Source organism: Hermetia illucens, chromosome 3 (assembly GCF_905115235.1).
Source record: "Hermetia illucens chromosome 3, iHerIll2.2.curated.20191125, whole genome shotgun sequence".
NCBI lineage: Eukaryota > Metazoa > Arthropoda > Insecta > Diptera > Stratiomyidae > Hermetia > Hermetia illucens.
Genome location: NC_051851.1, coordinates 137824196 through 137842362, shown reverse-complemented (window position 1 = coordinate 137842362; position 18167 = coordinate 137824196). Strand labels below are relative to the sequence as shown.

The following is an 18167-nucleotide window of genomic DNA, read 5'->3' as shown; positions in this document are numbered from 1 at the left end:
ATATCAAAATCATACTTGGAGATGAAGTCAAGTAGCGACGGAGCCCGTATTCAGGCGATACGTCGGCTCCCATAGCTTACATAGGGATACCAATTATAACGGACTGCGGATTATTCAGTTAGCAGTTTCACACGAAATGGTTGTTGGAAGTACCTGGTTTGCGCAGAAAGTGGTCCACAAACATACGTGGGCCTCTCCATATGCGGCCACTGTCAACCAAATTGATCACGTGCTGATGGAACGCCGCCATTTCTCCGCCTTGATGAATGGGGGACCAATACAGACTCGCACCACTATCTCCTTGGCAAAGTGCTCTGAGCTCGAATTACCAGGCGTGGAAGTCTTACCAACAAGTCAGCAGGATGAAGTCCTAAACACCTCGATGCTCATCCTGCAGAGACAAAGAGGAAATCTGATTTTCGACAGAATGGGCATATTGGAGCGATGGGTTGAGCATTTTGATGAACTGCTCAACAACCAAAATATCGGCCAGTTGGAAGTCTCGTCAACTGGAGATGACGGGCAAATACTGTCACCACTAAGCATAGAAGAAACAGTCCGTGCAATTCAACGGCTTAAAAACCATAAGTCGCCTGGAGCTGATGGTATTACAGCCTAAAAGGCGGCTAATTACACCAAGTGGTTCATCAACTTGTGCTCAAGGTATGGGACAGTGAATCAGTGCCTGACGATTGGCAACGAGGCATTATCTGTCTCATACATAAAAAGGGAGATATAACACAGTGCAACAATTATAGAGGTATCACGTTGCTGAGTACCATCTATAAGATATTCTCAGCTATCTTGCTAGGCCTGATAGCCCCATACGCCCACAACATCATTGGTCCATATCAAAGAGGCTTCATGTCAGGCAAATCAACAACAGATCAGATGCAGCAAGCGATGGAAAAACTGTTGGAATATGGACATCAGTTGCACCATCTTTTCATCGACTTTAAAGCAGCCTATGACAGTTTAGCCAGGGTAAAACTGTAGACGGCCATGAGAGAATTCGATATCCCAACGAAATTAATAAGACTGACTAGGCTGACCCTGACCAATGTGCGAGACCAGATAAAAGCAGCAAGATCACTTTCGGGACCATTCAACATCAACAACGGTCTAAGACAAGGGGATGCCCTATCATCCGTCCTCTTCAACCTGGCCCTCGAGAAAGTGATTCGCGATGCTGATGTAAATGCGAGAGGCACCATCTTCTCCAAGTCCCCCCAACTACTTGCCTATGCTGACGATATCGACATCATGGGAAGAACACCCGATATGTGCAGTCTACTTTCATCCAGATCGAGCAGGCGGGGCTGGATCTTGGGCTGCACATTAATGAAGGCAAGACAAAGTGCACGGTGGCAAAGTCAGCGCCAAAACCAAAAGAACGAACAACATCGAATCGCACTGGTCAAAGGAAAACAATGAAGATAGGAGACTACAACTTTGAGATCGTTGAAAGTTTCTCCTATCTAGGGTCGAAAATCACAACCGATAACAGCTATGACGATGAATTCCGCACACGGTTGTTGTCAGCCAACAGAGCCTATTTCAGCTTACCAAAATTGTTTCGCTCAAAACGTCTCACCGTAGGGTCAAAGCTATTACTCTACAAGACTATATGATCTTGCTAGGCCTTATGTATTCCTCGGAGGATTCTTAGCAAAAAAAAAAATTGCGAACTCTTGGCCGCGTTCGAGAGAAGAATCCTCCGAAGAATTTTCGGTCCCCTACATGAGGATGGACGATTCCGTAACCTTCATATTGACGAAATCTATGAGCAATACCACGGCCGTCTGGTTATGGATAAAATCCGGCTCAATAGGTTACGGTGGGCGGGTCACTTAATCCCGTATGGATGAGGATGATCCAACCCGGAAAGTCTATAAGGGCAATGTCTATAGTAGAAAAAGAAGATGGAGCAATGGCGTAATCATAAACAATGTATCCTATCATGCACCCTTTTGACCCTAGTCCTGGAGAAAGCCGTCCGTGATGCTGGTGTAAATGCGAAAGTCCACCCAGCTACTGGCCTATGCTAATGAAATTGGCATAATGGGAAGAACAACTATATAACACCTCAATTCAGCACGAACAGGTGGCGATCGGCGCGAGATCTTGGGCTGCATATTAATGAAAGCAAAACGAAATACTTGGTGGGAATATCAGCACCAAAACTGAAAGAGGCAACGGCACCAAATGGCGTTGGTCAAATGAGAACAATAAAGTACAACTTTGAAACCGTTGATGATTTTTCCCACTTTGTGTCGAAAATCATATTCGGTAGCAGCTCTGACGAAGAACTCTGGGTACAGTTGTTGGCTGCCAACAGAACCTATTCCAGCTTACAAAAACTATTCTGCTCAAAACGTCTGACCATGTTCTCATGTATTCCTCGAAGACTTGGGTTTTTAACTAGAAAAAATTAACAAAGTCTTTTCATACTAAATTTTCTTCTAGACGTATATGAAAATTAATATATATCAGCAGGCAACTTGCGAATACGAGACTGAATTTGGCAATCGGAAATAGTTCTCTATTTTTATATTAATAAGATAGCTGTTAGGATAAACAAAAATTAAGTATAATTAGGCTCTAGTTTAAGCAGGATCTTGTCCAAAAAAATTATTGTCATACATCTTGCCCTGCAAAAACTAAAAATGCGCACAAGTGGGATCTTACAAGTATTGCTTCTACCGACTAATGAACTTCTACCGACTTATTAACAGGGCTAGATCCGTCTTCGTTATTTTATCTAATGTCTGGAAATGCTCACACCACTACCAACACCGGCATCAAGCTGAGATTATTCCGCACTAATGTTCTCTATGTGCTATTATAGGTATAGGAGCAGCACATCAAAACTGACCACCATACTCAAAAAAATTGTTGTATGCCATGCTATGAAATCCATTATTTCAGAGTCGGCGACAAGTGGGTGGCTCTAGAAAGACATGATACTGATGATAGGAGCAGGAAGAGTGTAGGCTCGGGAAGACCTAGAGAGAGCTGAAATGTCGAACCGGGAACGATGGCATGTAGACGTCTCCCGTGGAGTTGTGCGCAATTTGCATGCAATTTGGTGGCGGTAAGTATGTAGTCTGTGAAGGCTTACTTTGCGTTGAGTTTAAGGGAGGTTTTTCATACATCCAAAAGGGGGGGGTAGAATTTTTTTTTCAGAATATGGTCAGGTGTAGTATTACCTACACACCGATAGATTTGTATTAATAACAAAATCAAAGAATTACCTTTTTCGTTAATTTCCGAGCTGCCCCCAAGCCTTTCAGAAGCATGCAGCCTATCAATAGGTTGGCCTTCTTTTTTGCTATGGTGGTCGTTAAAAGTTGCAGTTCTTCTGGCGGAGCTGATCGGTCCTGAGCCATGTAAGCTGAGAAAATATACACGTTCTCTGCTTCCGCCTGCTCCAGTTTAACTACGACTAGGTCGCTTGAACTCAAGTCCGGAAACAGAAAAGCGCGTAGACTCTTCCTCTCGAGGATACATGCTCTAACTCTGTCCTGATCAACATCCCTTGTGCTGTGGAATAAATTATAATATTTGCTTTGGAGCCTTTTGATGATTCAGTGGCTACCGATCCAGGGTTTCTGTACTAGTGCCATGTCGATGAAAAGCAGATTAGTCGAGGCGCACTTCGAGTGCTGCAGATTTATCTGCGTTACCCTATGTATGATATGCTTCCGTAGGGGGTTCGTCAGTCCCCTTCGGACCGCGGATTCTCATCTCCTCCATCACCTCGTTGGCGACGTCGAATGCATATAGGCCATTGTCCAGTTTCGCAGAGCGGAACACTTTCAACTTTGAGTTCCTGACTCCGAACAGAACTTTAGAGTCTACTTTCCCTGGGTCTCCTGGCACTCTCCGTTTATACGGAATAGTAAAGGTTGGCTGTTCGTCTGGGGTCCCTCCTCCTTGATAACTACCCAGTCGTCCATGGGAATCCTGGAGTTTTAAAGGCGCAAGGATTGGACTAGCTTTTCTTTATCCATGCGGGTCGGTCGAAATGCATGCGACCGGTGTCCCGGGAATCTCGTCGTAATGGATAACTTTGAGCTTTACGGCCTCCTAGGCGTCGCTGATCTTATCGAGGCACGAACCGAGAAAGTCCTTGGAGAAGTGGTCCTTGCAAGCTATAACGTGGAGCCCACGGACCACTTGTGAGAAATCAAAGCAGGAGATGGATCCCGTGTGTTCACCTTTGGGGTCTAGAGATGCTCAATGACTACCTCCGGAAACCTGGTCTTAATCCTGGTCCACACTTCTGGGACTAGTTTGCCGCTAGCGGAATTGCCATCCGCCAGCACCACACGTAAGTGCCTTTGGCCACGTCGCTGAAGGGTTTTGCAGTTCGTGGCTCGTCGGCTGGCTGTTGCTGCTTATCTTTCTGCAGAGGTTGCTTAGCGTCCTAACTCTTGCTTGTGTTTTTGTTCGACCTCATCTTGAGATCGATTGCGTTTGAGAGCGGGTGCTTCGCCTGGTATTCAGCGAAGTTCTTTTCATCCCGCTCATCGCCAGGACCACATCCTAATTCTAAGCAATCTTGCTGAGAATATGCATGGCGTTCTGTTACTGGCTTTTGAGTAGAACTCTAGTGAACTTTCGCTTCTTAGCTGGCTTCCGCTAACCGACATCCTTGTCGATCTTTGCTTTTCAGGGGTCTCCCGACGTCGACGCTTTCGGGTTAGGAGTGCTATGGCTGGTACTCGTTACACCCAGCTTGGCGACACTAGATTCCAAACTGGAAACCACTAGTCCATCTGCCGCTTCGCTCCGCGAGGTCACTATGGTTGGTTTCAACACAGCGGCGCTACGATTGACATTGATTGTACTGCTCTCGACGCAACTATCTCCTGGCTGGATTTAAGCAACTCACCCTCCGATGATGAGCCTGGCATCACCACCTCTTCTTCTCTCGTCGGTTTTTTGTTTTTATTTTTATTAATTGAGTCCATGTCTTTGTGCTACGAGTAGTCAGGGAAGAATGTCCACTCTGGCTGGCCTGGCCAGCAGGGTAAGAGTCTTATTTGAAACTGAAGGTGCCCAAGGTATTCAGCGCCTATTAACACCTTCTCTAGTGCACTTGTCCTTAACACATAACCAGCAGTCAAACAGGCCTTGATCCGTCCGAAGACGCTTTTCATTTTGAGAACCGAACTTCGGATATTGTCTTCCAGCACAGCGATAATTCGAAGTATACTGCCAAATCAGCTAAAACGTAGAGTAGAGTCCTGATATCGTCAAGGGATTGACGATTTTGTACGAAATATCGGAATTACCAATTATAGGCAAATTTGTACGAATTAGGGGGTTTGTACCGAATTATCTTCTGAGTTCAATAGAGACGTCAAAGGATGTAAATGTGATCAAATTGTATGAAAGTTTCTGCCTAAGTTAACAATCTAATGAATAAATTTCCTGGTACTCATAATAAAACACACTAACTGTATCGATAATACTTTATTATTTATCTTCGCATAAAAAATTTCAACCTTACAATTATTCCTTTGAATATTTTAGCATCATGAATGCATAAGATTTACGATAAAAATAAACATGGATATGTACAAATCTAAAATACAACTCTAATTGGCAAGATTATAGCACAGGAATTCCATTTAAGGCACTTTTTTTACTCACAAAGCGATTAATATTACACTAAAATATATTGAATTGCTACAAATCACAGAATCGATTCAAGAAATATGTTTTACAGGCTTCCAAATATACCAAAGAATTAGTCAAAACTTAGGCACATGCGATACTTCTCCTTCCAAATGCATCCCCCTCTAAACGATAAACATATGAAACCCTTAAAGAGAAGGCTTATATCACTACTTTATTATGATATTTATCAAGCGGTTTTCTCTACCTCATGGAGGTAAGTGCAGATGAGTCTTTGAAATGGAATTTTAAAATGTTTTTTTTTTGAATTATTTTGCGTTGTGGATTTTTTATTGCTTCTGGCTTTTATAAAATTCTTTCTATTGCTAATTATATTTTGTGGTGCATTAAATCGAATTATAAGCCATTTTATATATACTATAATGAAAAGCAAATATATGCATCTTTCACTTACTAAATTTTGATTGCAATATCACTGGGCAATCAAAATTCCGAACCAAAAGACTTGGGGAAAAACAAAAGACTTAAGCCAGAAACTTTATGTAAAAATGATTGATATGTAATGCTTCCGAAACCTTTTGAGTATCTTAAAACTACTACTTTGGAACCTCTTTAGCTTCGTGAGTATACTTTTTACAAAATTTGCCTATCTACGGTGTAAAATTCACAAGCAAATGACAATAATTTCCTCTACACAGTTGTAGATCGATGTTGAGTTGATTTGGAAATTTGATCGGGATTTGTCATAATATCCTATATCACGCTGCTTAGTGCTGAGTCTCACCCTTATATTAGTCTTAATCATAAGCTTCGCATGCATACAGTCTTGGCCAAGGGTTTTATTCCTTTAGAAACCATTGATTAATTTGCACGGCATGTGGTGGTGGTTACACAATGGACGCTTCGTTTGTATGCTCTTCCTTGTCTTCGCTATCATAATCGTCATCGTCTGAGTTTATCAATGATGAGAACTGATCAGTACCGATATCATCTACCGATGAAGATGCTTCTCCCATCAGCCAGCTTCCTTTCTCTTCGGTGGAATCCAGTCGGGATCTTTCATATGAGTCGTTGTTATAGCTTTCCTTCTGATAGTTCTGTAAGGAAATAGAAAAAGATTCTATGAGCAAACTGGCATATTAATTTCTTTAATAAAAAAAGATAAAGATTATTTTCCATTTTATGAGGCAATGCATATACTACACGGCACATCATTAAGCTGCAATTATAAGTTGTTGAGTGTCAAGGAACAGTGGAAAAATTACAACTCAAGTTCATGATCAGAAAAGATACTTTTTCTCATTTTTCAATCGCGGGGCAACTTTTCAACTTTCAAGCTAATCATCAGATTTCAATGTTGCGAGATAAGTGGATAAGTTGAATGGAGACCAATAATTAAATATATTAAGAATTAACAGCTACTTGCGAAGACAGACAGATTAGCGTCATAAATTTGCATTTTCATCATTTCTAATTTTGTTTATGCAATTTTAGCATTGATTTGAATAACATTTCTAGTTTTAAAGGGCAATTATACCATAAAGCATTTATCATAGATCACATTCGTTCTTGATGATTTGCAGTCAGGAACTGGAATTTTGCTGTAGTTTTGCATATTATGATTTCAGCTCTAGAATGTAGGAAGTATAATGTAGCAATATTTCGCCAGTTGATGTTGTTTTATCCCCTGTAAAAGTAAAGCAACGAAACATATTTCGGTTCTGGAAGCGCCGTGAAAAGGAAGGGCAAAGAGTAGCACATTTAAGAAGAATTCACCTCACCCAAAGGAATGTGATCTGATTAGTCCTTCAGAACACTTCCATCTTTTGCAATACCGTCAGAACGTAGACAGATTATAGGACAATAATTGTTAAATTTCGAGGATGTCTTGCTCTGAGCAACGTGCCTTCCTCTTGACAGAAGGTGAAAGTAGTCTTGATACCAAAGCCTGGGAAAGATGACTGTTCAAATCCAAAGAACTTAAGGCAAATCAGCTTAACATAGTTTTCGCTGAAATGTCGGGAGAGACTGGTTGAACGTCACATTCGCGAGAAGGCGCTAAGGTCGCACCCCCTAAATGAAAACCAACATGGCTACCAACGTGGAAATTCCTGTGAGTTTGCTCTTTATTCTTTGGTTTCAAAGATAGAGGATGCAACTCTGAAGGCTGAGTATGCGATCTGGGTGTTCGTGGAATTGAAGGGGCACAGTCAAAAGACTGTGCGCCCTTCCAAAAGCTCTGTGATGCCGCCAGAGAACATGGTGTTGATGAAACTCTAATAAAATGGATCTACGCTATGCTAACGCAAAGATTGTTGTGTACTGAAGTGGGTGTTGATCGCTACTCCACTTCTACGCTTCTATGCTGAATATGCTGATCAACTCACTATTATACGAACTGCAAAATCTGCCAATACACGTTCAAACTTATGTGGATGGTGTGGCTGTGCTGGCTGGTCGAGATCTCGGAATGGTGTTTAGAAATACAGAACTCGCCGTTGGTTTCATTGACAGTTGGTGTCTTGAGCATGAACTTTCAGTAAATCCAAGACCACAATGGTATTTTTTCAAAAAGAAGGAAACTGAATAGTCTTTGCTTTCCAGAGATGAGGGGTATTACCCTTCAACTCTCCGAAGAAGTGAAATATCTGGGGGTTATTCTAGACAACAAACTTCTTTGGAACAAACATGTAGAGATAAAGATGAAACGAGCTCTCACAACTTATGGGCTGTGTAGGCGGACCTTTGCCTCGACATGGGGACTCATAGACTAATTCGATTAGATCTATGGGAAAACAGTGGAAAAGGGGGGGCACAAAGTATTGGAAGAGTCATTGGGAGATATGAATCTAGTTTTCTCAATGCCTTCCGATTCTCAGATCCCCGTACATCTGTTTGGTAGAAGATATGATGTTATCTTGAAACGGAGAGAACTGTGACGAAACAGAAGAATGCTTGACAGGATATACTGACGTCTTCTAGAGCAGGAGTCTACCTCTCGAATAAAAACGAGAAGTGGAATTTCCTTTGGGATAATACACAAGGGTCTTTCTGGCTAAAGTGTATGCGGTCTTAAGGGCGGCAACCTGGATGATGGACGAGCGGTTGAAGGGCAGGCGCATCCCAGGCGCATTGAGGGCGTTGAGTAGTGCTTTGATCACTTAAAAAATCGTTCAGGGATGTAGAAATCGATTGAACTCTGTTTCTAGATTCAATACGGTGGAATTAATCTTGGTACCCGGTCATTGTGATGTAGAGGGAAATGGAAATCCTGCGATACATAAACGAATCTAGGATATTCCGTTAGACGAGGGAATCTAGAACAATGGGCCACTAAAGTTTGAGTGTTCAGAGGCTTTGCCTCTCCCCCACATCAAACGCACACACACTCACATTTGGAGGGGACCATGAAGAACCAGCTTGTAAATGAGGAAATTGATGAGACCCTTGCTTAGTAAGTTATGTAAAACAGGCTATTGAAAAAACAAGTCCTTGAAGGATTTAATCCGCAGCTTGCAGGCGACGATTGCCCCGCTAGAGGAAACCATAAAATCGATTTACGGATGATCAAGCATCAAGCCGATTAATTTCCTGAAACCAGCGCCGCAGAAGCAGTTATCTAGTGCCCCTGCTAGTAGATCCAAGCGTCATCTAAGGTACTACAATAATCAACACAAACACCACGGAGAAAACAAGTGAGTACTCCAATTGTTGCTGTTGCACCGCCACTATGCTCTATTTCTAGTTCTGTAGATAAGGACCTCGGGGTTAATTCCAATCATCAGATACTTCCCAGGAACAAAGAACCAAGAAGCTTACTTGTGGCAACTACAGAGGCATTTCATTGTTGTGCACGTCCTACAAGATCCTGACAAAAATCATCCAGCGCTAGGTTAGAGCCATATACAGACAAATTAATTGGTGGATACCAATGTGGCAGCAAAGGACGATCCACGTTGGACTAAATTTTCACGGACAAACAACTACTGGAAAAGTTCTATGAGTTCAATATCGATGTTCATTAGCTCTTCAAGTGCATGATAGCATCAAACAAGAAGCACTATATCGTATCATTTGACACTGCCACCGTGGTGGAATGGAAATCTTTCCAGCCTCAGGAAGCTGATCAGAGAAATCTTCAACATCTGCTACAGGCACAAATATTGGCAGCCATATAAGGACTGCCTGAAGAAGTACAAGTCGCCCATCAGGACCGCCAAGATGCGGTGTTGGTTGGACTATTGTCAGAACATCGAAAGCACCAGTGAATCCGTGAGGCTCAGTAAGATTCTGTCCAAGAAACATAAGACCCCATCCTTTCTTAAAAATTTGGAAGGCTCCTGTACAGAATAATCTAGAGAAACCTTGGAGCTGCTGGTTGAAACGCACTTTCCCGCCAGCGAGGAGGACTATGAGTCAGAAGCTTGCTTGGAGGGTTTGCGGCCATCCCAGCTGTGCGAGACTATCAAATCATGAATTACCGAGGATAAGATCGGCTGGGCTATAAACAGCTTCTCCGCATATAATCTGCAGGTCTAGATGGCATAATGCCAGTCATGCTACAGAAGCATCAGGAAAGGGTTGTGCCGTGGCTTGTTGAGATTTACCGGAACGGCATCTCTTTAGGATACGTGCCACAGTCCTGAAGACGCGCACGAGTGGTATTCATACCGATAGCGGGCAGGTGCGGTCATGAGTCCGCAAAGGGCTTTCGACCAATCAGCCGAACCTCTTTCGTGCTGGAGACCCTAGAGCGCGTCGTGGACATCCACTCAAGGACATTTATGGAGAGAACGCCTTTCTTTAAGTCCCAGCATGCCTACCTCAAAGGAAAATTCACAGAAATCGCCCTCCACGAGATATATGGCAGATTTGAGCGGTCGTTGCAATACAAGCAGTGTACACCAGCTGCCTTGTTGTATATAGAGGGAGATTTCAACAACGTTAGTACCAACGCCATCAAGGAAGCCTTGACCAGTATTGGATTGGGGGTATCTTACGCATTGGATTATATCCATGCTAAGTAGGACGCTAGAAAAAAATTCCACAGGGAATCTTCGTTATTTTTAAGGAACTTATATTCATATAATTTTATTAACAGTAAAAAGGATTTTAAATAATTTCCCTTACCTTATTTTCACCACTATTCTGACTTCCGCTATCCTCCGACAAATTAGCATAATGTTGGCTCGAAGTACTCTCATTTCCATCATCCGAGTTCGATGTTACTTGGTCCATTACATGATTATCCTCTCCGCTAATATCGATGCTACAAATCATAATCTCATCATCCCCATGTTGGGGTTTCGTTGTATATTTGTCCTTGGCTTCCATAAGTTTCATCTCGCATGGCTGATATATACTGGATCTGAACGTAGACTTTTCGAATCTGCTATTGTTGCTATATTGTTTCTGCGATGACGAGAGGAATTGCGGTAGCTTCACAACGGCTTGAACTATAGCGAAAATAAGACAGAGTGCTCCCACGACAAGTCCACCCCAAAACCCGACAGGTTCGATGTACGGGAGGATATTAAGGTAGAGGTTGAATCGGCTCTCTAATGGTTTTGGGAGCTCGCGCATGGCCTATAAGTGTAGGAAAATATGGATTTATAATTTTATTGAGAGGATTAGTTAATATAAGCACTTACAATTTCAAACCATAACATGGGCAACGTCATATCGCTGAATCGTTCAACGTGGGCCATCGATCGAATGTCTCTCATGTGCATGTTGATTTGAAATCTCACGGAGCACGAAAGAGGAAGTCCTGATGTCTGTAGGAATAACCAATAAATCACGCAAATTAGCTTTGATATTTATCTTTACATCCGAACATGCTAATTATAGTCGTAAACTTATCATTTATACTGCACTGATTGCAAAAGATACTATGATTGATTGAAGGCACTTGATCATAAAATCTCCAACGTATTGGAATTTGCCTTGCAACGTGCGAAATTCCATGTGATTTTGCTACATCTGAAAGTCAGCATTACAATTGTTTACGTCTAGTGTTACATTTTGGCCTTAGAGGCTGCTATTTATGTTGATTCTGGAAATATCTCATAGATTACTGCAAGCCAACTTACTTAGCCTATCTCAGAATGCACTAAGGCTACCACTATCAAGCTCAAGTTCTTGATTAGAGTTATTTGCTCGTGTGGGGTCAAGATTGTCTGGTAGTTTTTATAGGTAGGTAAATGCCTTCATTCAATATAATTAGAATTTCATTAAACGTTAATTGGCATAATTAATGTCTACCTAGAAATTGTGCGAAAGTTACAATTTGGTATGGAAGATTAGAGAGAAATTAATAGGGATTATACTAGAATATTTTCAGTAAAATTTTCCAAAATGGCTCATGTATACAACGAAAATCCTTCATTTATTTTATTGAAATTTTATGCAATTTGCACACAATTCCTCATAAGCACAAATATGTATGTTCACGACCACACTTCCATTGAAGTGTCCCCCAACTGGTCATTCATATTTATTTCTAGTAACTTGGGAAAACCCCAACATAATTTTCAAGGTAAGAAAACATACTACCATTTATGGATAGCGGTTATTTTAATTTATTGCATCAGATAATAAATTGCAGTCGAATGCAATGCAGTAGCTACGGTCTACGAACGAAGACCATGTTCCTAATCTCCAACCTCACACCAGCCAGGCCTAAATTGCTTGCATGTCGTGCAACTGCTGCAAAAAAAGTGAAAGAGTAACCTCTCGTAGGAAGCTGGGTGGAAGCAGGCAGAAGTGAAGTTCAAGTGCAATGCATTTATCTGTGACGATGCATCCGCTGTGAGATAAGTGTGTTATTGATTGCTAAACACGTTTTGGATGCTTTTTCCGCTCTTGAATGGAAATGCTAGGTAACCTGTTTGGTATCACCCATTCGTTACGATTAATCGATTTTAATTTTTTCAAGTTGGGAAATAAATCAATGGTTAGAACATGCAATTAAATGGTTTTGTATAGGATTTTATCCTTGATTTTTAAATACTAGATGATATTTGTGATAATGTGAGTAGATTTCCTGATTACTTCTCTTCTCCTGTGATTCCACTTGAGTATACTCGTAAATCCATGCCATGATTTGAGTTATGAATACTCCTAACGCTGTACTGATACAAAACAGGGACTATAATGTGTAGCGAAAAGGACCCTGGAAGATCTTTTTAAGACTAAGAAGAAGAGGAAGGATAATGGAATTATTATATTTAGGTTGCCTTAAGGAGGAAAGTCCCTTTAAATGCTTCAAGAAATCGAATATTTTGTAGAAGTTTCTGAAGCCAATTCTGAAAATTGTGAAAGATATGCTGCCTGGAAGCAGCTCGCACTCAGCCGGCTACACGTGAGCGACTTTACGAATTATTTTGCTTTTCTCGAATTTAGGATAATAAATACGACTCTAGTGAAAAGGGTTTGTGTCAACTTTTTAGTCTGAACATCAACTTTTCACGGAACACCCCTCATCCTCACCTTCTCATCTCCTGGATCTTTTTCCACAGTTTTCAGTACGGCCGGGTTCAGGGTTCTCCCGACTCTTGGCGAGATAATATGTATCCGAAGAACAGAAAAGATTCATGGGCAAAGTCTGAAGCCGAAAAAAAGTAAATTCAATGATAACCAGCATTCGGGGAATAATGAGGACGATTCAAATGTCCCGCTGTTGCTGAATGCTGATGGGAGTGGCGTGAGGCCGACGCTACGAATACCTTAAAATCTTTCAACCACCCACCAGGTCTCATTCTATCCGATATCGAGTTCAGGATTCTAGAGGCGATCTCCTGAACGAATCCTTTAACGCTATGGTGTGGCGCACTTGAATTCTTGGAAGAAAATCGTTTATATAGCCCCTCCCCCCTACATATTTGCCGAACTATTCAATGGAGGCCACGGAACAATATTGATGCTGATGGGGTCGCTGAACTTTACTATTGGATACCAGTGCAAGGCGTTTGCCGATCATATGGACGGCATCCGATTAGAGTCCGCGGAACGACCGACGTCACGGTGATAGCACCAAGGAAGCTCGTAGGGCGACCCAACTCATAAAAAATGAATATTTTGAGGAAACTGAGGGTTTGCGCTCAGAACCTGGTGGAGTTGATGAACATCATATTTTAATAAGTTTTTTTTTTTAAGGTTTTGTGTTTTGTGTAAACACAAAACCTTATTAAAATCGGTTTACTGGCTGTCTGTCTGTCTGTCCGTCTTTTTTTTTCCCAATGGAAGGTGGAAAGCTTCAAAAGCTACCGCAGGCTCCTGCCACACGGTTATGTGGGACTCTTACCCACTAAAACCACCTCCTTCTCCTTTCACTCTCCCCGCGGGACTCCCATTTGGTATTACGTCGTGGGACTGGATCAGAATTTATCCTGCGCTCATGTCAACATTCGTGTTCCTCTCGCGTTCATTCTTTCGGTTGACTTCCTCCTGCCTAAGCTTCTTTCCGATGGCTGTAATCACTTTTTCAACTTCGGTCCATATCTCCTTGGCTTTCACCATAAGTTCCATGATATTTTCGGGTGTAACAAGCCTTTGGGTGGTATTGCTCCTACAGGCCAATATGCCTCCTAAATAATACTGGCAAACTATTCGAACGAGTAATCTATAACAGATTAATTCGGTTTTCGAAAGGGGAGGTCTACAACGGATGCACTTGTCCTAGTAGCTAACACAGCTAACACTGCACTTGACAAGGGCAAATGTTGTGCAGTGATTACACTTGATGTGAAGAATGCCTTCAATTCCGCTAGATGGGGCAAGATACTTGAGTCCCTATTCAACTTAGGCGTGGCGAAGTACCTGGTGCGTATCGTTGCCGACTTCCTAATCGATAGGATTCTGTGCTGCGAATCAGATGAATGAATGAAATCATACCAAACGACATGCGGAGTTCCACAAGGGTCTGTCCTAGGGCCACTTTTGTGGATTATTATGTATAACGGGGTACTGACCCTGGTTTCGCGGACGATCTTGGTGTGACGGTTGTTGCACGCCTTCTCGAAGAAGTCGAGCTCTATGCAAATGAAGCAGTCTATGAGATTAAATCTTGGGTAGAGAATGCTGATCTACCGCTCGTAGAGCATAAGATGGAAGTAGTACTTACTAACAAGCGGAGAAAGCGTATTTCCATGAAGATTAAAGTTGGAATGCAAGCAATTCATTCCAAGCCTGCACTTAAGTACTTAGGTGTAATGATTGATCAGAGGTTAAATTTCAGATTGCATGTGGAGGGTGCAGCAACTAAGGCATATAACATCGCAGCGCTGGTTGCGAGAATGAGTCAGAAACAGGCCGTTGGACTCACAAAATCATATGGGATATCCGGAAATGGATCGAGTGATCTCACGGCGAAGTAGGTTTCGACCTAACTCAATTCTTGAGCGGACACGGAGGCTATCGAGCATATCAGTATTGATTTGGCTGTGATGATTCGCCATATTGCTCACAGTGTGCAAACATTCCAGAGGACGCAGAACACGTCTTTTTTCACTGGCCCAGATTCAAAGCCCAAAGGGCTACATTAGAAGCTACAACCGGGGAGCGGTCAACTAGTCGTTGACGTATCTTTCCAGGATTTTGGAGCAAGTGGAGAGAAGAGAAATGGGGCGGTGATTCACAGAAAGAGAAGGGTCTCCGCTCTTGAGGATAGGGATGATAAGGGCCTCTTTCCAGAGACGGAGAAAGTGGCATTCTTCTTGACTTTTGTTGTAGATTATACTCAGGAGGAGGGAAATGTGTTTTCTATAGTTAAGGAGGAAGAGATTAGGAGGCGCATCGGGGCCAGGTCCGACATTGGGGTCAAGATTACCAATGAGGAACTCAACCAAGCAAGGCGTAAGGAGAGGAATGGCTAGAGATTCGGAGGAGTCTGCAGTTATGAGAGGTGTAGAGGGTGGAGAACTCCAGGGAGAAAACACTGAAGAGAAGTAGGTGCTGAAGGTCGCAGGATTGTTGTGGGGAGTTGGCAGTGCAGTCAGTGAAGCTGGCAGAAGAAGGGAGAAATCGAGCGTGAAACCAAAAGGGTTTTAAGTTATCGCGGGCGAAGGCGGCTTCGACGCTCAATCAATACTTTTTACGTGCTTTTCTGATCATTGGCTTCACAGTAAAGCGTATAGCCTTAAATTAAGCAAGGTCGGCGTCATTCTTAGAAGCTCGAAAATTCTTCCGCAGTGTATGTTTCAAGCGAATGTTAATAAGAATTTCCGTTGTGAACCAAGTTGGGTACGAAGTAGAGGGGGGAAGAAGGGACATAATAGGAGAAGAGATTGGACAGGATGTTATTTAGAGCCTGATCACACGATGAGTTGCTTAATATATCTACCCAGTTGAAAGATGTTAAAGCTGAGTTCAGACCGTCAAAATTAGCTTTGCGGAAGTTGAACTTAGTGGATTTACGCTTAGTTTTGGGTTTTAAACGAGGAATCCGCTTCAAATCCAACCGCGGGGTGGTGAGCGTCAGTTTTGACATACGGGGATGTACAAGGAAATCAAGAAAGGTAGCGCTCGGAGAAATTGGAAAGGAAGAGATCGAGAGTGCGGCCCAAGGAGTTTTTGATGGTATTGAAATTCAGGGCAGAGCAAGTGCTCATAAAGGAAGAAAGTGGAAGGGAAGAATGGGAGAGGTTGTTGGGAGGAATTGGAAGGCTAGGATGATTGGGCCAGTGGAGCATGGGGAGGTGCAAATCTTCGGAAAGGAAGAAAGGGAGGAAAGGGAATCTGACGATAGGGAGTTCTGACAAAGTGTCAAACAATTCTTCATACAGGTGAGAAGGGCTAGCACAGGGGACATATACACAAGATACAATGAACGGGAGGAAGTTGGGCGGGAAGACACGAAGAGCAACACAATCAAAAGGAAAGCCAGAGGAGGAGAAGACAAGTTCGGTGGAGAGTGTATTTTTTATTGCAATTAGGACCCCACCGCCGGTGGACTTACGAGATGCATCCCGGTCCCTGTCACAGCCGAAAATCTAGTACCCTTCGGGGAGCTCGGAGTTTAATATGGCATCGTCCAGCCAGGTTTCGGAGACACAGATGGCATGGTGTTGCTGAGCCAGCGCGGATAAATTGAAGGCCCCCAGCTTGGTTCTTAAACCCCTAACGTTCTGATAAAACAGACGGACAGTAAACATGGATCCAGTTATATAGCTCTGCGAGACAGGCGGGTCGCCTTGAAATTGACCTGCGAATTGTGGCGCTTGTATGGCTTGATGAATGCACCTTCAGGCCAGAAAGAAGGGTTGCCAAGAACATCAACTTCGTGTGGTTAAGTAGCCTTGAAAGATGCAATCATCCGGTCGGTGTTATTGTGTTGTCGTCTTTTGTCAGTTTAACGCAGGACAGAAGAAATAATAGTGATAACTATCTTTCGATAGAGAAAGTTAATAAGCCTTCATGCATGCTTCTATCTTGCAAATCTATGAGATACATACTTCCACTTTTCGAGCAAGTTATTTTTTGTAAAAACCTAAAATAGCATTCTTAATTAATTTAAACCGTCAGAACTACATTTGATACTCTTAAATTAAATTTTTGGAAGCACATTACGGACATTTCCTTTCCATGTCCTTTAAGAAAATACTGTACTAAGCTAAATTACGCTATATACGATTCTAATCATATTAAATATTTTGAGATTTTTCAACACTTACCGGATTGATCATGAAGTGTGACTCATGTTTCGATCGATTTGGTTTCAAACCATGGACCGCTTCTAATAATTTTGGATCAGAGTCTAAGAAGTGTGGATAACTTAGAGAAATTGGGAATCCATAGTAACAATCGGTAACATCTGAAAGTCCACGAGGTTGGCAGTATCCTGAATGAGAAGAGCAAAATATACAAATTAAGTAAAAACGTAAATATAAAACAATTACTTCATTCATAATCATAAAAAAGCGGTAAAACATAAAATGGTTGAAATAATAATAAATTGGTTGTTATTTATTACTCAAAATGAAACATTCTTTAAAAAATGATAATAATTTTATTTTAATTGACTTATGATTCAATACACTAAATAATTGAATATTCATATACCCGAGCAATAGATCCGTACATATATCATATAGAAAATAATGAGTATGCATTTACATTAGATAAATTACTTATGTTCATCTAAGTATCTTGACAATGTTAATTGCCGTAATAGTATTTCAAGTTGTATGGCAGATTAGCTCATCTAAAAAACGTATTATCATTTAGATTGCGTTCTAAGGTTCTCAATAGCCTCCAGGTAGTCGTAGTACTCGTATATCGGTAGGTCTGGGTATATCGTTCAAGAGTGTTCTCAAGTAATATGATTTGCGCTTTATTACATTGATCTACTAGCAACCTAAAGATTTGTTTGGTTTTGAATTGAAACCATAGCGTCAAATCCAACTCTTGTGTCGAGTAGCTATCCATTGTACTTAACGTACTTATAGAAACACTTCTAATGCCACTTGGCTTTTACATGGTCTCATACATATGTTACCAAGGAGCTTTGCGAAATTCCGTGG

The 18167-nt window shown here is 41.9% G+C and overlaps 1 protein-coding gene across 1 annotated transcript in view; it reads right to left on the bottom strand.

Annotated features, from left to right (window-relative positions):
• Nucleotides 1-5466: 5466 nt before the first annotated feature.
• The window catches only part of LOC119651319 (scavenger receptor class B member 1), a 98037-nt gene continuing 85336 nt past the window's right edge, over nt 5467-18167 (bottom strand). Inside the window, exons 8-11 of the mRNA XM_038054852.1 lie at nt 17319-17485; nt 11298-11423; nt 10777-11232; nt 5467-6743 (exon numbers count right to left, since the gene is read on the bottom strand). Of these exons, the coding sequence (XP_037910780.1) occupies nt 6534-6743; nt 10777-11232; nt 11298-11423; nt 17319-17485 (959 nt within the window). The 3' untranslated portion in view covers nt 5467-6533. The remainder of the gene's footprint in view (nt 6744-10776; nt 11233-11297; nt 11424-17318; nt 17486-18167) is intronic.